The sequence below is a fragment of the Cherax quadricarinatus genome, chromosome 20 (assembly GCF_038502225.1).
Source record: "Cherax quadricarinatus isolate ZL_2023a chromosome 20, ASM3850222v1, whole genome shotgun sequence".
NCBI lineage: Eukaryota > Metazoa > Arthropoda > Malacostraca > Decapoda > Parastacidae > Cherax > Cherax quadricarinatus.
Genome location: NC_091311.1, coordinates 21,612,592 through 21,639,505, shown reverse-complemented (window position 1 = coordinate 21,639,505; position 26,914 = coordinate 21,612,592). Strand labels below are relative to the sequence as shown.

Sequence of the window (26,914 nt, the reverse complement as noted above, 5' to 3'; positions counted from 1 at the left end):
AAAAAAAACTTTTTTTTTTCCCTGGAATATTCAGAGCTCTACGCAAGTGAATGTAGATCTATGTTTGGACGGTTTAGGGGTTAAGTGTAAGTTTATTAGCAGTCATCCAGGTCCATATTTTAACGAGCTCTTCATTAACAGTAGTGTTGAGTGAGGCAAGATTAGGGTGGGAGATGACAAAAGTTGTGTCATCAGCAAAGAGAATGAATCGAAGTTGTTGCCATACATTTGGAAGGTCATTGACGTATAAAAGGAAAAATAGGGGGCCAAAAACCCTTCCCTGCGGTTCATCAGTGTCCAGAGGTCTTTTTGTGGAGGTTGTGTCCTTAATAGAGATGTATTGCTGTTTATTAGTAAGGGAAGACTTGATATATGCAAGTGCATGGCCTCTTATACCATAGTGATCAAGTTTGTGGAGCAGGATGCTGTAGTCTTCTGTGTCAAAAGTTTTCTTAAGGTCAATAAAGAGTCCAAGTGGATATTCATTTTTCTTGAATGCTGTGTATAGTAGGTCTAGCATTTTTATAATTGCATCATTTGTGCTTTTTTTTCTCCTGAAGCCAAATTGGCAGGGGTTGAGGATGCTTTGTGATGTTATGAAGGAGTATAATCTCTTATGTATGAGTTTCTTGAAAATTTTGGATAGTAGAGGCAAGTTTGATATTGGCCTATAGTTTTTTACATCTGTTGGTTCACCACCTTTGTGTATTGGTGTAACCCTTGTTATCTTGAGTGATGTCAGAAAAGTGTTGGTTTCAGTGATTTGTTAAAGAGTCATGTAATGGTGGGTGAAAGGACATGAGCCACTCATATGTACAATAGTGGTGGGACATGAGCTATCACTAGGCCTAATTACTGTTATATTGAATTTACAAAAAAGTAGATAGGTCTCAGAACTGCAATATCTTCACTTAATTTAATAATAAGTATTAAACTTTTTCATTGTTTTCAGAATTTTAGTCCAATATTTGATATACTCTATCAGACAAATTTTTTGTGCCCCTCTTAAAAATACCTGTAGCGTATGGTATGGTTGCCCACATGCAAGTTTAAAGATTATCTAATCTTTCTCAGGACTCCAGAGTATCGTGACTTAGCCTTCAATGTGCCCCGAGGACTGCCTTGTCTTCAAAAGTGGTCGCTCATCCCCGAAAACACAGATATTGTTATGACTCACGGCCCACCATGGGGGCAGGGAGATTTTACAAAAGGAAAGAAACACGTTGGATGTGAGGCTCTTCTGGCTGTTATACAAAACAAAGTCATCCCAAAGTATCATGTGTTTGGCCATATTCATGAGGGTAAGTTTATACACACACACACAAAAAAAAAAAAATGCAAAACAGAAGTTTATTTCTTTGCAAAGGTTACAGTGTGTTTACATTTCATAATTTGTTTGATAAAAAGAAAGCCACTGTCCTGCCAGGGCATTTCAGGCAGACTTAACCTAATACTTAAAGACTACTTAAGTCTAGGCAGGTAGAGTGGTAAATTTCAAATATCCAGTATTTTACTCTATTATTAATATAAGGTAGCCAATTTTTTTAGTTAATAAGCTTTATGAAAAACAGTACAAAATGGGTCACATAACCAGAGACCAAACAAAACGTTACTCGTCAATCCTAACCAGCCTGATAAGAAGGGCAAAAAAATTGTACACGTATTATGAGAACAGACTATCCAACTTACGAGGTGATATAAAAAAGACCTGGAAAACCCTATCAGAAATTCTGGGAATAAAAAAGATATCACGAAATAGTGAAATAAAATTAGCAAAATCAGATGAACCCCAACTCCCACCAACAGAAACAGCAAACAGACTCAATGATTTCTTTTCCACTATAGGACAAAACCTTGCCAATAAAATCCCAATCTCAGATACCCCACCAAATGACTACCTCACTGGCAACTACCCGAACACACTGTTCCTAGCTCCGACTAACCCATACGAAGTCTCCCTTATTATCAACGCACTAAAAAACAAGGCAGGAGATTTAAATACCTTACCACCCTTTATATACAAAAAAGTGTCACAAGTGCTATCACCAATCATTGCAACACTCTTTAACAAATCCATTGAATCTTCCACCTTCCCTACGGTTCTCAAAATAGCAAGGGTCACCCCGATCCATAAAGGAGGAGACCAAACAGAGTTGAATAACTATAGGCCAATATCCAATTTACACCCTCTCTCAAAAATCTTCGAAAAATTAATTCATAAACGAATCTACTTCTACCTCATCTCCCAAAACATACTCAACCCCTGCCAATTTGGATTCAGGCCTAACAAAAATACTAATGATGCTATTATACACATGCTAGAACATATATACACTGCAATAGAGAAAAAAGAAGTCCCACTGGGGATCTTCATTGACTTACATAAAGCTTTTGATACAGTTGACCATGACTTGCTCCACGTAAAATTGTCACTATGGTATAAGAGGGCACTCCCTCAACTACCTCAAGTCATACCTCAGCAACAGAAACCAATATGTGTACGCAAATGGGGCAAGCTCTTCCGCACAACCAATTACAGTTGGTGTCCCACAGGGAAGTGTCCTTGGCCCTCTTCTCTTTCTCCTATACATAAATGACCTACCAAATGCTTCGCAATTACTCAAACCCACACTATTTGCAGATGACACTACATACATCTTCTCTCACCCGAGCCCAGTCACGCTAGCCAATACTGTAAATACTGAATTACAGAAAATATCTACCTGGATGAGGACTAACAAACTTACACTAAACATTGACAAAACCTACTTCATTCAGTTTGGTAACAGAGCTACAGATGTCCCTCTTAACATAATGATAAACGGATCACCTATCACAAAGCTAACAGAGGGAAAATTCTTAGGAATCCACCTTGATAATAGACTCAAATTTCATACACATATACAACAAATTTCTAAGAAAATTTCCAAGACTGTAGGCATACTATCGAAGATACGGTACTATGCTCCACAGTCAGCCCTCCTGGCCCTATATCACTCTCTTATTTACCCCTATCTCACCTATGGAATTTGTGCATGGGGCTCAACAACAATTAACCATCTCAGACCACTAATTACCCAACAAAAGGCTGCAGTTAGAATGATAACAAATTCTCACTACAGGCAGCACACTCCACCAATATTCAAAACACTCAACCTACTCACCATACAAAACATCCATACTTATTATTGCACCTATTACATACATAGAACACTTAACTCTGATATTAACCCTCCCCTCAAACATCTCCTTGCCAACTTCAACAGAACACATGACCAAAGCACAAGGCACAGATCACTCTTTGATGTTCCTCGTGTCCATCTCACGCTATGTAAAAACTCAATGCACAAAAAAGGCCCTAAAATCTGGAATTCATTACCTGTAAATATAAAAGAAACACTACCTGTTTATAAATTCAAGTCTCTTCTCAAAGATCACTTACTCACCCAAAACCAAATAAATACTGAATAACTGAACCTTATAAATTGTATATCTTAAATGTTTCTCACAATTATATCACATAAATGTTAAACCTAAAACCCAATCTAACAGAATACTCCTTTCGACTGAATGTACAGCAATGCATGCAACCATATGACCTGTCTTTGTAATACTCATTTGTGTTTTATAGTTATCTGTTTACAATAATGTCTTATCACTGATTTCATCATTGCTTAGTTAATCTTAAGTTAATTTTAAGCCAGCCCATAATCCTATGCATATAAGTGGCTTTGGCATGCTGCTCTTACCTGTATTTTTTTGTACCTCTGTATGTATGCTCAAATTACTAAATAAATAAATAAATAAATAAATAAATAAATAAATAAATAAATAAATAGTTTAATGCAGACAAAACTGATAACAGTATTACATGCAGTAAAATTTATGATACAGACATACATTTTTAGGTATGTAATAATTAATAGATAAGGGGTAATAAAATATTTGGGAGAGTTGCTTCAAAACTGGTTAGAGATTAACATAGAGTGGGTATGGTTATTATTGATAGATGAGATGATTTTTTAGTATAGTCTTAAATTGATTTGTGGGCAGGGGACCTCTTGCTGGTTTGGGCAAAGACTTTCAGATATGTGCATTGCATTTTTGCATAGTGTGAGATGGACACGAGGGATATCAAAAAGTGTTTTGTGCCTCGTGTTATGCCTGTGTGTTCTGTTGTAGCTGACCAAGAGAAGTTTGAGCAGAGGGTATTTATTGGAGTTTAATGGTCTGTATATATAGCAGGCACAATTATATGTGTGTATATTTTGTATATTAAGTGAGTTCAAGCTCTTGAAGAGTGGTGGGGTGTGTTGTCTGGCACAGGAGTTTGTGATCATCCACACTGCAGCTTTTTGTTGGTTTATTAAAGGTTTAAGGTGATTGGCCATGGTGGATCCCCAAACACAAATATCATAGGTGAGGTAAGGGTATATTAGAGTGATATAAAGTAATGACCTGCCTGGAGTTATATATTTTGATTTTTAACATCCATCCGGCAGCGGCACCGGCAACAGGAACCTTCTCCTCTATTTTTACTTCTACCTGAGGTTCCCAGCAGCCCAGTGATGGCCTAATCAAGACCCACATAACACTAACATGTGTGGATACCCAGAATGATATAAATCAACTGCAGAAATCACCCAAAAGTACACAAATTACCAACTAATAGGACTCGTATTACCACCTCCTACCCCGCTGCCAATGAAGTGATACTCCACAACATTCACCCATCATCCATCGCCTACTATTCACCCGAAGCCACAGCCAATGGACAAGGGTCAGAGCAATAAAAGAAGATCCAGTAACCAGCTAAGGACTCCTAACATCAAAGGTGAAACCAGTAATAACACAAGGAAAACTTGTGGTACTGGCCTGGTGGCTAAAGCTCCCGCTTCACACACGGAGGGCCAGGGTTCGATTCCTGGCGGGTGAAAACATTTCGACACGTTTCCTTACACTATTGTCCTGTTCACCTAGTAGCAAATAGGTACCTGGGTGTTAGTCGACTGGTGTGGGCCGCATCCTGGGGGACAAGATTGAGGACCCCAATGGAAATAAGTTAGACAGTCCTCGATGACGCACTGACTTTCTTGGGTTACCCTGGGTGGCTAACCCTCCGGGGTTAAAAATCCGAACGAAATCTTATCTTATCTTCACCCACCTGCACCACCACAACACACGACAGACAACAACAAACATGGCCGCCGCCACAGTCCAAGATAACTCCTTCCTAGGATTTGATGTCAAGAAGATCACCGACCAAGAAATAGCTAAACTCCTTACGATCCAGAACCAAACGATCACCAAACTAACTCAAGAAATGCAGGAACTAAAAGCCAGCAATGCAGATTACCTCAGCATGATCACTGCTCTAGAACATAAACTAGACACTCTGGAACAACAAAGCAACACCCACACCCAGCTCCTAGACACCATCAACACTCTAAAAGACCAAGTCACCCTCCTTACTACCAACATTATAGAGGAAAGATCAAGAGTGGACCAACAACTTGCCAATGTCATAACCAACTTCCAAGACCATAATGACCAACAGCAGCTATCTGACGCTGTTGTAGTTAACAGCAAACATCTCCCACCCACAGTCACCCAAGAAACCTGCATGGAGACCACCCTACAGCTTATCAAGGACCACCTTCGCCTTAACATACGTAGTGATGACCTAAAGGATTGCAAACTGATGGGCTACCAAGCAGGTAAAAAAACAGTGCTGTTAAAATTCCAAACTAGCCTACAAAGAAACAACCTACTAAAAACATCTATTTCTATGAAAACTGATGTTTACGTCAATGAGTGCCTTACCAAAACAAGACAAAACCTCCTTTATCGGCTAAGAAAATTACGCTATGCCCAAAAAATCCACCAGTGCTTTGTGAGGGACGGAAAAATCACAGTTAGGAAACAGCCCACTGGGAAGAGATACTTCATCTCTACAGAACATGACCTTAAAACATTCCTAAGTGAGGCTGGACTAACAGAATCAGAGTAAAGTGCAGATAATACCCACAGTCCACCGTTAGTGTTATATTGTCATAAATTTGTGCCCCCCTAAAATTCTAATACCCCAACTACTTTTGATTGTCATTGTTGTATTCAATGACCATTCTACCTCATAGTCTTAATTGTGTTTAATATCTACAGAATCTATCTCCTTTTTTACATCTTACCACATCACTGTTCTATCTTATTTTATTATAAACTAACCATAACTTGTCCTCAATTATTCTACCTCACTTTAAGAAATACTCTATTGCCCAATTTTATTCTAAAATCTCTATTATTGCCCAATTTTACTTTAAACTATATTGACCAAACTTATTGTAAACTTTTTTTATTGCCCATTTTTATTCTATACTTTTTTAAACTAGTATTTTCAATTACAACTTTTATATTATCCTGTCTACCATCTTACTAGCATATTATAACCAAGTCATTGCCATTTTTATTTTTATTATTTTTTTTATTATTCTTTTGCTACCTTAACTTGTGTATTTTATCTTGTCAATTTAAATCTAGTTATACTCTAATTCTTGTAAACAACTTATATAACACCTTAGTGCAATTACAGTTGAGAGTCTTGTGCCTTTTTATATTATTAGATTAAACTCAGTTGTACTACAGCTCATTCTAGCTCAATACATAGTCAATACCAAATTCATTATACAGTGGACCCCCGCATAACGATTACCTCCGAATGCGACCAATTATGTAAGTGTATTTATGTAAGTGCGTTTGTACGTGTATGTTTGGGGGTCTGAAATGGACTAATCTACTTCACAATATTTCTTATGGGAACAAATTCGGTCAGTACTGGCATCTGAACATACTTCTGGAGTGAAAAAATATTGTTAACCGGGGGTCCACTGTATTAGACCATAGTGCAATTACTAGTGAGAGTCTGGTGCTATTTTAATTTGTATTTTTATATTATTAGATTAAACCTAGTTGTACTATAGCTCATTCTAGCTCAATACATAGAGTCTATGTATTGAGCTAATTTTTGCAAGAGAGCCACTTCGGTTAAACACATTGATTGAGAGAGCCGCAGCTACTGCAAGTTAGCGTAACTCAACTAAATTAAGTAGTACTGAGCTGTTAGTGCAATATAGTAAATGAGAAAAATTAGACATGGTAATATTAGCCTGCATATCTTGTTATTAATAGTGGCTCGCAAGCCACTGGCGGCTCGCGAGCCACGCAATGAATACCACTGACATAGACTATACCAAAGTCATTATATTAGACCTTAGTGCAATTACAAGTGAGAGTCTTGTGCTATTTTTAGTTTGTATTTTTATATTATTAGTTTATACCTAGTTGTACTTTAGCTCATTCCAGCACAACACATAGACAACATCAACTTCATTATGTGTATTAGTGACTATACTCTATATGACCAAAATGCTTTAGCTATATACTTGTCCAAACTTCCCACCACTACAGACATCAGTACTAGAACTCAACACACAACTCGGGATATAAATAACCAGAATTTAAACCTAGAAGATGATTGATCATGTTGGCCCTGATATAAACCTCCATAATCTGACACCCAATCAAAACCTATTGGAAAGTAACTGCGTTCATTACACAGCATCACAAGCCAGCACTATCCTAAACAATGCTAATAGTCTATCAGTACTTAACTACAACATCAGGTCCTTAAGCAAACACTATGATGACCTCCTGGCACTCCTTGAATCACTAAAGACACCCTTCTCCTGCATTATTCTTACTGAGACCTGGCTTAAGCAGGACACAATAGATATCTACCCTCTACCAGGATACACAGCAATCCACAACTGCAGACCATACCAAGTTGGGGGTGGTATTGCAATCTATTACTCTAACCAATTATCTTGTATTAGCACCACTTGCTTTAGTGATGAATATGGGGAATACATTTTTGCTAATTTTACTGTAAAAAACCTTAAGATGCCTATAACAATTGGTGCCATTTACCGGATACCCCACACAAACATCCCAAATTTCAGTGAGAAATTAAAGGCACTAATAACAAACAGACAAATAAATAAGCACCACCTTCTCTTAGCTGGAGACTTCAACATCAACCTTGGCCTACTAGATGATCAGCCTGTAACTGATTTCATCAACAGTATGAACAACACACTTCTCCTACCAACAATAACTAAACCAACCAGGCTCACTGAGACAAGTGCAACCATAATAGACCACATATGGACCAATATACTAGCCCCCCTTAAATCAGGGATAATCACAGATAGCACTACAGACCACTACCCTACCTTCCTCTTGACAAACATTAGTAAACCACCACTTGAATACAGCAAAGTTTCATTTAGACTCCATGACGAGGCCTCAATAAGGAAGTTCACAGCTGGCCTAGAGACTGTTGACTGGCCTACAGAATTCTCCAAGGCCAATGGTATTGATGACTGGACAGACATTTTTCTTAACAAATTACTTAGACTATACAACAAACATTGTCCTATAAAAACGAAACAGATCACAAACAAACGGCTTGGTTGCCCATTGATCCATTGATAAGAAACACCAATATGAAAAGCGGTATAGATAGGGCTTAATACACAGAGATATTCTTAAACACTATTCTTCAGTTCTCACCAAAGTAATAAAGAAAGCCAAACAACTAGACTACTCCAGTAGATTCACTGACACAAGAGGAGATATAAAAAAGACCTGGAAAACACTCTCTCAGATTCTAGGGACCCACAAACTGAAAAAAACCAAGAATATTGCTCTAACTAAACCTAATGAAACACCACTGCATCCCACTGACACAGCTAACAAGATAAACGACTTCTTCTCAACCATAGGATCTAATCTCGGCAATAAAATCCCACGTACCAATGCCCATGCCGGGGACTACTCAGATGGGAATTTCCCAAATTCCTTCTATCTTGCACCAACTGAGCCCATGGAAGTCACCGAGATTATAAATTCACTTAAAAATAACTCAGGGAATCTGTCTCATGTCCCACCATTATTGTACAAGCGAGCAGCCCATGTCCTTTCACATGCTATTTCATTACTTTTTAACAAGTCACTAGAAACTAGCACCTTCCCAAAACTACTCAAGACGGCAAGGGTTACACCAATACATAAAGGTGGTGACCCTACAGATTTAAACAATTATAGGCCAATGTCAAACTTACCATTGCTATCCAAAATCTTTGAGAAACTCGTGCACAGGAGACTATATTCATTTATAATGGCACAAAACATACTCAACCCCTGCCAATTTGGATTCAGGAAAAATAAAAGCACTAATGATGCAATCATAAAAATGCTAGATCTGCTTTACACAGCATTGGAAAATAAGGAATATCCACTAGGAATTTTTATTGACCTAAGAAAAGCTTTTGACACAGTAGACCATGGCATCCTACTCCACAAACTTGACCATTACGGTATAAGAGGCCATGCACTTGCATATTTCAAATCTTACCTTACTAATAGGTATCAGTATGTCACCATTAAAGACACAGCATCAACAACACGGCCACTTGATACTGGAGTTCCGCAGGAAAGTGTCCTTGGTCCCCTGCTCTTCCTCATATACATCAATGATCTTCCAAACGTATCCCAACACCTGAACCCCATTCTCTTTGCTGACGACACGACTTATGTCATCTCTCACCCTAATCTTGCCACCCTCAACACCATTGTTAACGAGGAGCTGATCAAAATATCAACTTGGATGACAGCCAATAAACTTACGCTTAACACTGACAAAACCTACTACAGTGGACCCTCGACCAACGATGGCATCGATTAACGATAAATCCGACTAGCGATACATTTTAACGCAAAAATTTTGTCTCGACTAGCGCTAAAAAACCCGACCAACGCTATTCATTCCGTTCGAGACGCGTCCACTTTGGCCTCAGCGCGCCTCACTTGTCCCATGGGTGCCAGTGTTTACAAGCCAGCCAGCCACCGTGGTCGCTTTCAAATATACAATTAGAACATTTCATATTATCACAGCCTTTGTAGTGACTGCACCTGCAAAATAAGTCACCATGGGCCCCAAGAAAGCTTCTAGTGCCAACCCTACAGCAAAAAGGGTGAGAATTACTATGGAGATGAAGAAAGAGATCATTGCTAAGTATAAAAGTGGAGTGCCTGCCTCCGAGCTGGTCAGGTTGTATAGGCCCGGTGGCCTGGTGGCTAAAGCTCCCGCTTCACACACGGAGGGCCCGGGTTCGATTCCCGGCGGGTGGAAACATTCGACACATTTCCTTACACCTGTTGTCCTGTTCACCTAGCAGCAAATAGGTACCTGGGTGTTAGTCGACTGGTGTGGGTCGCATCCTGGGGGACAAGATTAAGGACCCCAATGGAAATAAGTTAGACAGTCCTCGATGACGCACTGACTTTCTTGGGTTATCCTGGGTGGCTAACCCTCCGGGGTTAAAAATCCGAACGAAATCTTATCTCTTATCTTATCAACCATCGCTACTATTGTGGGCAAGAAAACGGCAATCAAGGAAGCTGTTCTTGCCAAAGGTGCAACTATGTTTTCGAAACTGAGATCGCAAGTGACAGAAGATGTTGAGAGACTCTTATTGGTGTGGATAAACGAAAAATAGATAGCAGGAGATAGCATCTCTCAAGCGATCATATGTGAAAAGGCTAGGAAGTTGCATGACGATTTAATTAAAAAAATGCCAGCAACTAGTGGTGATGTGAGTGAATTTAAGGCCAGCAAAGGTTGGTTTGAGAGATTTAAGAAGCGTAGTGGCATTCATAGTGTCATAAGGCATGGTGAGGCTGTCAGTTTGGACCACAAAGCAGCTGAAAAATATGTGCAGGAATTCAAGGAGTACATAGACAGTGAAGGACTGAAACCTGAACAAGTGTTTAATTGTGACGAAACAGGCCTGTTTTGGAAGAAAATGCCAAGCAGGACATACATTACTCAGGAGGAAAAGGCACTCCCAGGACATAAGCCTATGAAAGACAGGCTTACTCTGTTGATGTGTGCCAATGCTAGTGGTGATTGCAAAGTGAAGCCTTTATTGGTGTATCACTCTGAAACTCCCAGAGCGTTCAGGAAAAACAATGTCCTCAAGGCTAATTTGTGTGTGCTGTGGAGGGCAAACAGTAAGGCATGGGTCACTAGATACTTTTTCTATGACTGGTTACACCATGCATTTGCCCCCACTGTGAAAAATTACCTAATTAAAAAGAAATTAGACCTTAAGTGCCTCCTGGTATTGGACAATGCTCCTGGTCGTCCTTCAGACTTGGAAGAGTGACTTTCTAGGGACATGAGCTTCATTAAGGTGAAGTTTTTGCCTCCTAATACCACTCCTCTCCTGCAGCCCATGGACCAGCAGGTCATTGCAAACTTCAAGAAAATGTACACAAAAGCTATGTTTGAAAGGTGCTTTGTAGTGACCTCAGAAACTCAACTGACTCTAAGAGAGTTTTGGAAAGATCACTTTACCATCCTCAATTGTGTAAACATTATAGGTAAGGCTTGGGAGGAAGTGACTAAGAGGACCTTGAACTCTGCTTGGAAAAAACTGTGGCCAGAATGTGTAGACAAAAGGGATTTTGAAGGGTTTGAGGCTAACCCTGAGAATCCTATGCCAGTTGAGGAATCCATTGTGGCATTGGGGAAGTCCTTGGGGTTGGAAGTTAGTGGGGAGGATGTGGAAGAGTTGGTGGTGGAGGACAATGAAGAACTAACCACTGATGAGCTGCTAGATCATCTTCATCAGCATGAGGCCACACCTGAGGAAACTGCTTCCGAGGAGGGGATAGAGAAATTGAAGAAGTTGACTACTTCTAAGATTAAGGAAATCTGTGCAATGTGGCTTAAAGTGCAAACTTTTATGGATGAAAATCACCCTAACACAGCTTCTGCAAGCCGTGTTGGCAACCTGTACACTGACAATGTTGTGAAACACTTTAGAAATGTCATGAAGGAACGGGAGGTACAGGCCTCTATGGACAGATATGTTGTGCGACAGAAGTCCAGTGACTCTGAAGCTGGTCCTAATGGCATTAAAAGAACAAGGGAAGTAACCCCGGAAAAAGACTTGCTACCTCAAGTCCTAATGGAAGGGGATTCCCCTTCTAAACACTAAGAAGATCAACACTCTCCCCTCCTCCCATCCCATCAATCATCACCAGATCTTCAATAAAGGTAAGTGTCATGTAACTGTACCTGTCTTCTTCAGTTTGTGTGTATTAACCCTTTGACTGTCGCGGCCGTATATATATGTCTTACGAGGTACCGTGTTGGACGTATATATACTCATAAATTCTAGCGGCTTCAAATCAAGCAGGAGAAAGCTGGTAGGCCCACATGTGAGAGAATGGGTCTGTGTGGTCAGTGTGCACCATATAAAGGAAATCCTGGAGCACGCAGTGCATAATGAGAAAAAAAAACTCCGACCGTTTTTTTTAATTAAAATGCTGACTTTGTTGTCTATTTTCGTATAGTATTTATGGTTGTATTCTCGTTTTCTTCATCTCATTTGATAGAATGGCACACATATTATAGAAATAGAGGTGATTCTGATTGATTTTACTATAAAAAGAACCTAGAAATGGAGCTCAAAATAGGGGAAATGTTTGTTTTTGCCAATGTTCAAAAGTAAACAAATGATGCCATTGTCCAATAAATGTCCAACTAGCCATTCTAATATGCAGTCATGAATGGGTTGATGTTATTTATACAATTATTACAGTATTGCAGTGGTCTGCATAATAGTAAGTCTTCTATTTTTTGTTTGAATAAAAATTCAAAATAGAAAGCAAGAGCAATATCAGAGGGGCCTGGAGACATGACTGTTGAACAAAGAAAATGTTATTTTAGAGCCAGGAATGTCTGCATTGTTCATTCTGAACCTTATTTTGAAATTGTCATATTTTTTAGTTTTCATGAAATTGGCCAAATTGCAAATTTCTGACCACATTATTAGGTAATTGATATCAGTAAATGGGCAGTTTCTTGTACTCAATCGATAGAAAAAAATGGAGTTCTAAAGAAATAGCTATGAGTTTGGGCAACTGGAACAACGGAATTAGCCGAAAATAGGGCTCAAAGTGGGCGAAATCGCCGATTTGTAAACGGCTCCGAGGTCGCTAACCTCGCAAGAGCATAATTCTGTCAGTTTTCCATCAAATTTCGTTTTTTTGGTGTCATTACAATCGGGAAAAGATTCTCTATCATTTCATAAGAAAAATAATTTTTTTTTTTTAAATTTTGCAACACCAGGAGACTCCTCAGGATTAGGGGTTGCGACAGTCAAGGGGTTAACCCCTTCAGGGTCCAAGGCCAAAATCTGCAGTGGTGCTCCAGTGTCCAAGAAATTTTGAAAAAAAAAAAAAATTATTTTTTCTTACAGAATTAAAGAGCATATTTTTGTGAAGGTAATAAGACAAAAAAAAAAAATTCTGATCAGTACTTACCGAGATACAGTGCCAAGAAGTTTGTCCAAAATGATGTGGTGGCGGCAACATCGACGAATTCCACATATGCGCATTACTTTATTTAGCGGTTTTTGTAGTTTTTTCTTTTCTTTTCCAATTTTTTTCTTTTCCTACTAACATATGGGGCCTGAAAGACCAATACTGTATTTAATGTATATAGTATATAAACTCACTGTATTGAACACAATAACCGCACTAATGTTATTATCATATTATTGTTTACCACTGTTGTTTATTACAATAAACATGCACAAATCTTGTATAATACTAATGTTCTATCATATATTTACATATTTACAATCACTGGACATGGTTTTAGAACTGCTGGAGCTTGTAGAACTCCTTGAAACAAGGCACCATACACAGAGGCACCTTACATTCCTCACACATAAACCGAGTGTCTTTGCGTCTTTGTTGCCGTCGTTTTGTTTGTGCACAAACGATGCTTCTCTTCTGAGCAAATTTCTTCTGAGTTGAAGGAAGCTGTATATTGAAATGATCACCTTCCCTCCTCAAACGCTTGGGTATATCCTGAGGAATTCGAGGACCTTGTTGTATAGCAGGTGTTCTTACCTGGTACTTCATTATGAGTTGTCTGACAACAGACAAACAAAATTCGCCATACGGTGGTCTGTTGCCAGTCTTTATTTGGTACATATTATATGCATTGAGCATTGAAATGTCCATGAGATGGAAGAAAAGTTTCATGTACCACTTGTAACTCTTACGAACACAATCAACAAAACCAATCTGCATGTCACATTTGTCAACCAAGCGCATGTTTTGTGTATAATCAATCACTGTCACTGGTTTTCGAATACGTTCATTAGTCACTCGATCATCTTTGCCACTGTCTTGCATTTCATTACGGTGAATGGTTGTCAACAATGTGACATCTCGTTTGTCATGCCACCGTAATGCCATGATGTCATTGGCAGTAAACACCTGCACATCATCACCACGAGCACCTGCGTTGAGCCTGGGCATATGTTTACTATTAGAACGCACTGTGCCACACACATCTGTCTTGTTCACTCGCATGAAATCACTGAGTAATGGGCTTGTGTACCAGTCATCGGTATATAAAGTATGCCCCTTACCAAGATAAGGTGCCATCATGTTTCTCACTACGTCACCTGAGATACCCAATAACATCTTGGTATCTTTCAATGTTTTACTTCCCGTGTATCCAACAATATCCAACACCAGGCCACTGTCACAGTCACAGAGTACAAACAGTTTTATACCAAAGCGTTTCCTCTTGCTCGGTATATACTGCTTGAATGACAGTCTACCTTTGAACAAAATCAAAGACTCGTCAATTACAAGATTCTTGAATGGATAAAAGTATATGCTGAACTTTTGTTTGAGATACATAAAATCATTTCTAATCTTGTATAACCAGTCACTTCTGTCAGGCCTGGTTTTGTCAGAGAAGTGCAACATACGTAACAGTAAGATAAACATGTTCACTGGGATGATTTCACTGAAGACTGAGGTAGAAATTAGCCGATCTGTGGACCAGTATGCTTTTATATTATGCTTATAGACGTGAGGCATAAGCATTATTGTTGCAAAGAGCAAATACATTTCTGCAACAGTCGTCTCTTTCCACCGGTGTAGTCTTGACTGTGGTAATATGATCGTACTTGCCATGGTGTACTCAAAATACTTATTACTTTCCCTGACAATAGTTTCCATCAATGGCTGGTCAAAGAATAATTCAAAGAATTCCAGTTCATTGGCCATGGTTCCAAGGGGACAAGTAAGTAGAATTCCACTTTGAGAGTCATCAAAATGGTGGGGCTTGGGAGCAAAATTGGGATTTTGCTGCCAATCCCAGATACAGTTTGCTGGTGGATACTGGACATCATAGGCTGGTTGTGCGGGTGGTTGTGGTTGTGGTGGGCTGGTGGCTGATGCTCCACTTTGTCCTTGAACTGAGGAGTCAGCAGCGTGGGTCCCAGCCTGGGCTGGTGAGTCACGCATGGCGGTGCCACTACCATCACCACTACCACCATCTACTGATGCCTGTGGTCTATTCATGCCAAGTGTAGCCACATCATCCTATCACTATCTAAACCTGGTGTAGGGCCACGGGATGTACTCCGGAATGTACTCCATCCCCTGGGCACAGCATAGGGTACACTACCCGAGGGCATGCAGCGGCGTACATACCAACGCTTCACTGGTGAATATGATTCCTCACTATCACTACTCGAATGATAGTCAAGCGCAATAAAATCACAATCCACGTCACTATCATCATTACTGAAGTCAGAGGCCTGGCCACGCGAAAATATTAGTTTTCTCTTGCGTTGAGGTACAACCGACCGTGAGTCACGAGTGCCCACACCAGAGGTAGAAGGTTGAGGATCGTCAGGGTTTTCTGCACTATTATCGATGTCCTGGTCATTCCTTTCGGTCACTAACTGATCAAAGCCATAGAATTCGTCTTCATTTCCACTTCCATCAGTGTCAGAACTATCAGATAGGAAGAGGAGAGTCCCAATTTTCCATGGAGTGAGAGCTGACTTGCGACGAGGCATGGTGAACAAGGGTAACTGAGCCGGCGTTCCCACAATGCTATGCGGGCGCCTAGATTTTTTGTTTATGGTGCACACCCACCACGCAGACCCGTTCTCTCACATGTAGGCCTATGAGCGCTTTCGCGCTAAATTTGATGGCGCTAGAATTTTGGCGTAGATCTATAGTTTGGACACTCAACGCGAAGCCGTAGATCTATGGGACGGACCCTGAAAGGGTTAAAATTAATATTTCATGTGGAAATTTTTTTTTTTCAATACTTTGGGGTGTCAGGAACGGATTAATTTGATTTCCATTATTGCTTATGGGGAAAATTAACTCGACTAACGATAATTTCGATTAATGATGAACTCTCAGGAATGGATTAATATCGCTGGTCGAGGGTCCACTGTATATTATGTTTAGTAGCAGAGCAGGAGTTGCGCAAATTAACATTAAGATCGACAACACTCTAATTGCCAGACATAATGAGGGCAAATTCCTAGGCCTATACCTCGACAACAACCTGAATTTCAGCACCCATATCCAACACATAACTAAAAAAGTATCCAAAACGGTTGGGATCCTCTCCAAGATACGATACTACGTGCAGCAAAATGCCCTTCTCACACTATACCACTCACTTATTTATCCATACCTCACCTATGCTATTTGTGCTTGGGGATCAACTGCAGCAACACACCTAAAGCCAATAATAACCCAACAAAAAGCCGCAGTAAGAATAATCACTAAATCCCATCCCTGGCAACACCCCCCCCCCACTCTTCATAGATCTAAACTTACTCCCTCTTCAATACATCCACACTTACTACTGTGCAATCTACATCTTCAGGACCTTGAATTCCAATATTAACCTTGACCTAAAATGCTTTCTTGATAGTTGTGACAGAACCCACAGGCATAACACCAGACACAAACATCTCTATGACATTCCCCGTGTCCGACTAAACCTTTATAAAAATTCAATGTATGTCATAGGCCCTAAAATCTGGAACACCCTACCTGAAAACTCTAGAACTGCAGAGACATTCATCACCTTCAAAACTACCATTAGAAAACATCTTATCTCCCTGATACACCCCGTCAACTAATTACACGAATACCACCTGGTGGTTCACACTTACACTCACTCACCCATTTGACCATAAACAGAAATATCAATCTCAATCTTAAAATAATGAATCCTAACTAGTCATAAGTTGGCCTGTGATACTCCAATACTGAAACTATGTATTGTGCCAAAACAAAAGCATTCACATTGCTAAACTCACAAACTAGTATTTAGTCACTTAGCCATAATACCAACTTACCTCATAATTTATAATATTTTAAATTTAAGAATTAGTCCAAGTCTGCCCGAAATGCCTAGCCATGCTAGGTGTTCTAGTGGTACACTCTGTAATTATTATTTTACTATTTGTAAACCACACAATAACCAAATTCTGTAAACTCAGCATTGTAATCCTTATAGAGAATAAACTGTGAATTGAATTGAATCACCATATTCAGTCACTGTCACCATTTAATTTTAGTATCATCATCACTGTCATTATTAAATAAGTAAAATGTTGGCATATGAGGTAAAACATAAATGCTTAGTAAGATAAGCATTTATTGGACAGTTTTTTGTTAAAATATACAAAACAGTACAATTTTCATTTCTGTAATGTAGTTTATATGTAATAAAACATTGGTAGGCACAAAAGAAAGACACTTATTATTCAATGCATTTTGGGCAACTAATCCTAATGCTTAAATGCTACTCAAGATTAAGACTCCATGCTTATTGCATCACATCAGACTCCATGCTTATTGCATCACATCAGACTCCATGCTTATTGCATCACATCAGACTCCATGCTTATTGCATCACATCAGACTCCATGCTTAATGCATGGAGTCTGATGTGGGGACTGTCAAAGAGGCTTTTGTGTCTTGTGTTATGCCTTTGTGTTCTGTTGCAACTATCAAGGAAAAGTTTCAGAGAAAGGTTTATATTGAAATTGATTGCCCTGTATATATAGTAGGCACAGCAGTATGAGTGCATATTTTGTATATTAATTAAGTTTAAGCTTTTGAAGATTGGGGTAGTGTGTTGTCTAGAAATGGAATTGATGATAGTTCACACAGCATCTTTTTGCTGGGTTATTAATGGTTTTAGGTAATTTGGTGTAGTAGATCCCCAGGCATAAATGCCATAGGCAAGGTAAGGATAAGTAATGTTTGAGGTACACAGCAACATATTTTGGAGACTTCTTTGTTATATGCTGGATTTTTGTATTAAATTTCAAGTTGCACTCAATATATAGACCTAAGAATTTTACCCATGATGTTTGAAAAACTCTGTTTCCAAACATGTAGTAGATTTTGTCAGTGTTAAGGGTGAGTTTGTTGGTAATCATCTATATAGATAATTTTAGGAGCTCATCGTTAACAGAAGTCAGATATGAGTGAGAGATAACAAAAGTTGTGTCGTCTGCAAACAGAACAGGCTCATAGAGATGAGATGCATTAGGGGCATCACCTCTGATCCTATAAAGTTCTAGTTTAAGATGCAGAATGTTAAGTCCACCATATCAAAAGCTTCCTGCAGGTCTGTGAAGAGGCCTAGAGGATATTCATTATTTTCAAGAACTGCATAAGCAGTTCAAGCATTTTTTATAATTGCATCATTTGTACCTTTTCTTCTTATTTTTAGCAAAGAGGGGAATGTATGAGAGTATAATGGTACCAATGCTCTTACATGGGTGCAAAGCATGGGTGGTGAATGTTGCAACATGGAGAAGGCTGGAGGCAGTGGAGATGTTATGCCTGAGGATAATGCATGGTGTGAATATTATCCAGAGAATTTGTAGCTTGGGGATTGGAAGGTGGTGCTGGTTTCTTACCCAGAGGGATGAGGAGGGATTGTCGAGGTGGGTTGGACATTTAGAAAGGATGGAACAAAATAGTGACTTAGAGGGCATATAAATCTGTAGTGGAAGGAAGGTGGGGTAAGGGACCATCTTAGGAAAGATTGGAGGGACAGGGTAAAGGAGGTTTTGTGCAAGCATGTGTGAGCATGTTAAATAGGAGCGAGTGGAGGCATATGGTGTTTATGACTTGATGTGCTGTTGGAGTATGAGCAATGTAACATTTATGAAGGGGATTCAGGGAAACCGGTTAGCTGGACCTGGGTCCTGGAGGTGAGAATTACAGTGCCTGCACTTTGAAGGAGGGGTGGCGAGATGGTGCAATTTTTGAACTGTAGTATAGGCATGCCTCTGGTAAGACAGTGATGAAGTGAATGGTGATTAACCCTTAAACTGTCCAAACATAGATCTACGTTTTTTCAACATTTGAAAGTATGTAAAAAAACGTAGACCTTTTTTATATATATACACCTACCATCCGACTTACGACCAAGCTTGGTTCCGACCAACCGGTCGTAAGTCGAAATGGACGTAAGTCGAACCTTTGAAAATTGCCGACATATTGGGTAGGGCATAATGTCAAAACTTTCCTATATAAACTACCTACATAATACTGTAATGTAATGTACAATCATTATTTCATTTTTTTTTACCATAATTTACTTCTATTTTTGCATTTTAATTATTTATGTACTGTATATAATGAATACATGGTAGTGATATGTATTGTAAATTTTACATCGCATACAGTATCATATGTTACTATTATCTTTATGTATTGTCGACACAGTGGAATGGGAGAATACCACTGTAGTGTCATCCTTCCAGAATGTTGTATAACCTATACCCTAAGTAAAGAGAAACAACTCTGGAACATGTGTAATACGTATCCGGCTGGCTGGCTGGGTGGCCGGGTCTGTGGTTGGCCGGGTGGGTGGCTGGCTGGCTGGCTGGATGGGTGGGTGGGTGGCTGGATGGGTGGGTGGCTGGATGGGTGGGTGGGTGGCTGGATGGGTGGGTGGGTGGCTGGGTGGGTGGGTGGGTGGCTGGATGGTGGGTGGGTGGGTGGCTGGATGGTGGGTGGGTGGCTGGGTGGCTGGATGGGTGGGTGGGTAGTTGGCTGACTGGCTGACCGAATGTGGCTGTTTCTTTGTATCTCTCTCTCTGTATCTCTCTGTATCTCTCTCTCTCTCACTGGTACACATAAGTCAAGTTATCATACATATTATAAATTACCTAGGATAACCCAAAAAATCCAGACAAAGTGCTATACAGTGGATCTGTGCTCCAGTGCCCTAAATTAATAATAATATTAATCATTATTATTACAATAATACATAGGTACTAATATTAATATTATTATTATTAAGCTGTAATATAATAATTGTGCCCACTCATTACTTACCTTAAAATATCTGTAGTTTTAATGTAGAGTGAGAGGTGAGTAAACAAGATTAAATGAATAAATGAGAGAGAGAATGAGAATGTAGAATGTTCACGAGTTATGTAAACAAACGTTGTTGTTGTTGTTGTTACCAGCCCGGACACGAATGATTCCTGTTCACTGTCAAGCCGACCAGAAAAACATTTCATATTTATTAATTTATATGTTATGTAGCATGTTTATTATATAATTTTGAAAAAAAAAAATCATAGATGGATTAAGCAAAATGTCTATATTAACGTTTTATACACATTTAATGCGCCTCAGTGATTATTATTGTTATTATCATTATTAATATGGCGTCTTCAAGACCAAGTACACTCTTAATGAGTGGCTCTGAGACAGACAAGCAGACAAAGACAGACACACAGGTAGACAGAAAGACAGACACAGGTAGACAGACAGAAAGACAGACACACAGGTAGACACAGACACAGGTAGACATAAAGACAGACACAGGTACCTGGAGTTTACCTGGAGAGAGTTTCGGGGGTCAACGCCCCCGCGGCCCGGTCTGTGACCAGGCCTCCTGGTGGATCAGCGCCTGATCAACCAAGCTGTTGCTGCTGGCTGCACGCAAACCAACGTACGAGCCACAGCCCGGCTGATCAGGAACTGACTTTAGGTGCTTGTCCAGTGCCAGCTTGAAGACTGCCAGGGGTCTGTTGGTAAGGTAGACAGAAAGACAGACACAGGTAGACAGAAAGACACACAGGTAGACAGAAAGACAGACACACAGAAAGACAGACACACAGGTAGACATAAAGACACAGGTAGACAGACAGACACACAGGTAGACAGAGACAGACACACTAGTAGACAGACAAATAAACAGACACACAGAGATACAGACAGATATACAAGCAGAAGATACAGACAGGTTTATGTGCAACAGTGAAAACAAATAGAGAGTTCGAGAGTAAGAGCCTTTCTTGCCACAATCTCCAGTGCAAGATTCAAACTTCATCTTAGGGCCCATGGTGAAATTTACTGTCCAGTTAGTACAGTTAATACAGTATGATGCTGCCGATAGGGCAGGGTTACTCAAACTGATGCTGCCTGCATGACACATTGCCGCCGCGAGTATTCTCAAATATTGTACAGAGGTGTGCATCAGCCGGCCCAGCCCAGCTGCCAGATGCACGGTCGTAAGTCGAGTGGACGTATGTCGAGCAGGTCGTAAGTCGGATGGTAGGTGTATTTGAAAATGTGTAAAAAAAACTTTGATCTATATATTTTTTTTTGTTGTATTTGAAAATATGTAAAAAAATGTAGATCTACTTTTGGAGCACTACGCATGTGAACGTAGATCTGTTTGGACAGTTTAAGGATTAAAATTATTTTTTTATTTCTTTGCATAATTTACAGTGTGTGATGTTATGGCAGGAAAAAAGGGAATATAAATGTATAAATTCAAGGAATATGTGGAGTAAAATAAGGGTTGGATGTAAAAAGTGGGTTATAGTAAGTATTTATGCACCTGGAGAAGAGAGAAGTGTAGAGGAGAGAGAGAGATTTTGGGAAATGTTCAGTGAGTGCATGGGGAGTTTTGAACCAAGTGAGAGAGTACTTGAGGTTGGGGATCTCAATGCTAAAGTGGGTAAAAATGTGGAGGGAGTAGTAGGTAAATTTGGGGTGCCAGGGGCAAATGGAAATGAGGAGCTTTTAATTGAGCTGTGTAGAAAGAGGTTTGGTAATAAGTGATACATATTTTATGAAAAAGAGGACAAATAAGTATACAAGGTTGGTATAGCATGTAATGAAAGTAGTTTGTTAGATTATGTATTGGTGGATAAAAGGTTGATGGGTAGGCTTCAGGATGTACATGTTTATAGAGGGGCAACTGATATATCAGATCATTATTTAGTTGTAGCTACAGTTAAAGTAAGAGGTAGATGGGACAAAAGGAAAATGGCAACAGCAAGTAAGAGAGAGAAGAAAGTGTATAAATTAAGGGAGGAGGAATTTAGGATGAGATATAAGCAACTATTGGCAGAAATGTAGGCTAATGCAAGTATGAGTAGTGGGGGGATTGAAGACGGCTGGAATAGGTTTAAAAATGCAGTATTAGAATGTGGGGCAGGAGACTGTCACTATAGGAGAGTGGGTGCAGGAGGAAAGAGGGTGCAGGAGGGAAGAGGAGTGATTGGTGGAATGATGAAGTATAGGGTTTAATAAAAGAGAGAAAGGTAGCTTATGAGAGGTTTTTACAAAGCAGAAGTGTTATAAGAAGAGCAGAGTATATGGAGAGTAAAAGAAAGGCGAAGAGAGTGGTGAGAGAGTGCGAAAGGAGAGCAGATGATAGAGTGAGAGAGGCACTGTCAAGAAATTTTGATGAAATTAGGAAAATGTTTTGGAGTGAGATAAACAAGTTAAGAAAGCCTAGGAAACAAATCGATTTGCCAGTTAAAAGCAGAGTAGGGGAGTTAGTAGATGGGGAGCTGGAGGTATTGGGTAGATGGCAGGAATATTTTGAGGAACTTTTAAATGTCTATGAATAAAGGGAGGCGGTAATTTCATGCACTGGCCAGGGAGGTTTAACATCTTTTAGGAGTGAAGAAGAGCAGGATGTAAGTGTGGAGGAGGTGCATGAGGCATTATGTAGAATGAAAGGGAGTAAAGCAGCTGGAACTGATGGGATCATGACAGAAATGTTAAAAACAGGGGGGGTTATATAGTGTTAGAGTGGATGGTATTTTTGTCTAATAAATGTATGAAAGAGGGGAAGATACCTAGGGATTGGCAGAGAGCACGTATAGCTCCTTTATATAAAGGGAAGGGGGACAAAAGAGATTGTAAAAATTATAGGGGAATAAGTTTACTGAATATACCAGGAAAAGTGTACGGTAGGGTTATTATTGAAAGAATTAGAGGTAAGACAAAGAGTAGGATTGCATACGAGCAAGAAGGCTTTCGAGTGGGTAGGGGATGTGTAGATCAAGTGCTTTACGTTGAAGCATATATGTGAGCAATATTTAAATAAAGGTAAGGAAGTTTTCATTGCATTTATGGACTTAGAAAATGCATATGATAGAGTGGACAGGAGGAGCAATGTGGCAGACATTGCAAGTATATGGAATAGGTGGTAAGTTACTAAATGCTGTAATGAGTTTTTATGAGGGTAGTGAGGCTCAGGTTAGGGTACGTAGAAGAGAGGGAGATTACTTCCCGGTAAAAGCAGGTCTTAGACAGGCATGTGTAATGTTACCATGGTTGTTTAATATATTTATAGATGGGGTTGTTAAAGAAGTAAATGCTAGGGTATTGGGGAGAGGGGTGGAATTAAATTATGGGGAATCAAATACAAAATGGGAGTTGACAGAGTTACTTTTTGCTGATGATACTATGCTTATGGGAGATTGTAAAGAAAAGTTGCAAAGGTTAGTGGATGAGTTTGGGAAGGTGTGTAAATGTAGAAAGTTGAAAATGAACATAGATGAGAGTAAGGTGATGAGGGTATCTGATTTAGATAAAAAAAAAAATTGGATATCACATTGGAGAGAGGTAGTATGGAAGAAGTGAATTTTTCAGATATTTGGGAGTTGACTTGTCAGCAGATGGGTTTATGAATGATGAGGTTAACCATAGAATTGATGAAGGTTAGCCAGCAAATAGATTCAGTTATCCAGTATTATTCTGGCTCAGTGACTCCTACACCTAAATCTTTTTTTTTTTTTTATCTTATTCTGACTACTGTTTCTTGTGAATGTCACTATTAATCAGATTAGTGACATGTTAGAGAGACCTGGTCTCTAAACCAAAAAATTAAACCACATCTAAAAAGAATAAATAAAAGATTAAAGATTTTATTTTTTGCACTGGTTACAGTATGTAATTACAATTTTGATTTTCAAGTATAAAGAAAGCCACTATCATGCCGGGGCATTTTGGGTTGACACAAGTGTGATTATGCAGATGTAATTTTGCAGGCTGACACAAGAGTGATTATGCAGACATAATTTTACATTATTCACAGTTTTTAGTTGCACAGAACCTCTAGAAATGTACATCTGCAAATTTGTAGGAACAACTGTATCTGTTGTAAAATCCAAGAATATGCTGAAATTGCTGGAAATATGATTACAGTGTTCTGTAGCTCAATTGCTAGTGCACTAAGCTCACACACTGAGGTCTGGGGGTCTATCCCCAGTGTGTGTGGAAACATTAGGACATGTTTCCTTAAGGCACCTGCTGTCCATGTTCACCTGTCAATAAAATTGGTATCTGAGTGTTGGTTAAGTAGTGTGGGTTTCATCCTGAGGACAAAAATTGTGCTAATTTCCCTGAAATGCTCTGCATAACAAGGGGTTTTCTATATAGTAGTATGTCATTGATGTCAGCTAGGCCTGTATACCTAGTATTTGTACTTGTTGAAACAAAGAATATTACAGTGGACCTCTGGATATTGTAGTTGTTGGATTTCATAATACATGTACTGTATTCGGAAATCGTAACTTTTTTTTGTCAAAATATTGGCTCGGTGATAGTCATTGAGCTTGGTAATAGTCATTCGTCCCGAGCGCTTTCACATGGCAACAGCACCTGACACTCAGTGTGCCATTGTTTATCAGCCAGTGAGCACACGTTCATACGATACATTTCGTATTATTCCATTCTCTTTAGTTCTTGCAACTACTAAATAAGCCACCATGGGCCCAAAGAAAGTTCCTAGTGCCAGCCACCCCTTTGGTAAAGGGCTGAGAGAGAGGGGAGAATGTGCCTTCTTCAGTGATTTTGTGATGTGTACGATACTAAAGCAGCAGGAGTTGATAAAGGCTATAGCGCCAGCCAGCGATAAAGTGTAGCATTAACAGTGTAGCAAGTAAATTAAGCGATTAATCAATAGAAAAAGGACAGCATGAAACTGACTCCTCCAGTGTTGTTGGAGGTATATAGGGCTACTGACTAACACCACCACCTCTGCTGCTGCCATCACCACCACAATGTAAGGTTTATACACCCAACAACAAACAACACAACAACACTTGTCGGTTAGGGAGAGAGACATATGACATATTTTATTTATTCTAGAGTATATATCATGTTTCTATGTTATTAATATTGTTTATTATGTCATATTAGATGAATTGTGCTAGATAAATAAGCTGTAGATATTAATGTCATATTGAAGGACTTTCTTGTCCTATCTCCCAACACACTCTCCTGCTGCCGCAACAATTCCTAACATATGCCAGAAACAGACCTTTCTGGAACACTTTTTTGAGCGACAGGGGTCCAGTGATTCTCAAGCTGGTCCTAGGGGCATTAAAAAACAAAGAAGGGAAGTAACCCCAGAAAAGGACTTGGTACCTGAAGTCTTTACAGAAGGGTATTTCCCTTCCAAACAGTAATTTCTCCATCCTCCCCTCTCCTCCCGTCTTCAATACACTAAGAAGAGTCTTCAATAAAGGTAAGTGTCATGTTATTATTGTTTTATTCTTCATGTCTCATTGTTTTCTGTGTAGGTAAATGTGTATTTCATGTAAAAAAATAATTTTTCGTCAAATTCGGCTTTAGTCACACACTCTGGAACAGATTAATTACGATAACCGAGGGTTCACTGTATTATAATATTATACACATTGGTTCATCCTACAGAGTAGACCTGCTTCAGCATATTAGTTGTTTTATAAGGAATTTTTTGGGGGGGAAGATGTATAATTAGGACTTCTTGTATTTATTATTTGCAGAGTTATGTTTGCAAAATTGTCTATACAAACCCAATAAATATTTGTTTGACAAGGAACAGTTTGTCCTATAAGAATGACTGCCATCTGTAAAACAGTGAAAAGTTATTATGGTTCTGTCTCTAACTACAGATTATTTACTTGGACTAATTTTTCAGGCTATGGTGTGACAGGAAATGGCAAAACAGTCTTCGTGAATGCTGCTATGTGTAACATCCACTACAAACCTGTGAACCCGCCTATTGTATTTGACCTGCCTCTCCCTCATGGCTTTAGCAAAAATGTTTGTTGATATTTGCTACCATGGCCAACTTGTCTGCCTTAACCCTTAAACTGTCCAAACGTAGCTTTACATTTGCTCGCGTACCGCTCTGAACGTAGATCTACGTTTTTTTTTTTTACATGCTTACCTATGGAGAAAATCAAGGTCAGAGTGCTATGCGTGAAAATGTAGATCTACATTTGGACAGTTTAAGGGTTAAACATTTTACCATTATATATAATTTTTTATCAATAGCATTTTATAATTACAGTGCTGTATGTATGTGAAATATGGACCATTATTTCCAGAAGTTTGAAAAAGATAATTTTTAACAATAAAATTAGAATTTGTAATTTGTGTATTTTTAGCCACATTTTCTGAGCAAAATTTGTCTTTTTTTTATGAATGTAAGATAGGTCTTTCTCTTATAATGATAGTGTTTCTGAAAATTGTTCAGTTGTTCAGAACTAGGAACCCATTTTTCCATAAGCACACATGTTGTAAGTGGAGATGCATTTTTCACCCATAATATTCCATATCTAATTTAATTTGTTTTTCAGTATGAAAACTGAGAGACCAGTAGAACAAT

At 39.2% G+C, this 26,914-nt stretch overlaps 1 protein-coding gene across 12 annotated transcripts in view; it reads left to right on the top strand.

Annotated features, from left to right (window-relative positions):
* LOC128703737 (mucin-2) overlaps window positions 1-26,678 on the top strand; it is a 282,769-nt gene extending 256,091 nt beyond the window's left edge. For 11 of the 12 annotated variants that reach the window (XM_070086896.1, XM_070086905.1, XM_070086902.1 and 8 more), the window contains 2 exons: window positions 1,075-1,301; window positions 26,222-26,678. In XM_070086896.1, the coding sequence (XP_069942997.1) occupies window positions 1,075-1,301; window positions 26,222-26,355 (361 nt within the window). In that variant the 3' untranslated portion in view covers window positions 26,356-26,678. Of the gene's footprint in view, window positions 1-1,074; window positions 1,302-26,221 lie in introns of those variants that run through there. The other variant, XM_070086907.1, reaches the window with a different exon arrangement.
* Window positions 26,679-26,914: the final 236 nt, after the last annotated feature.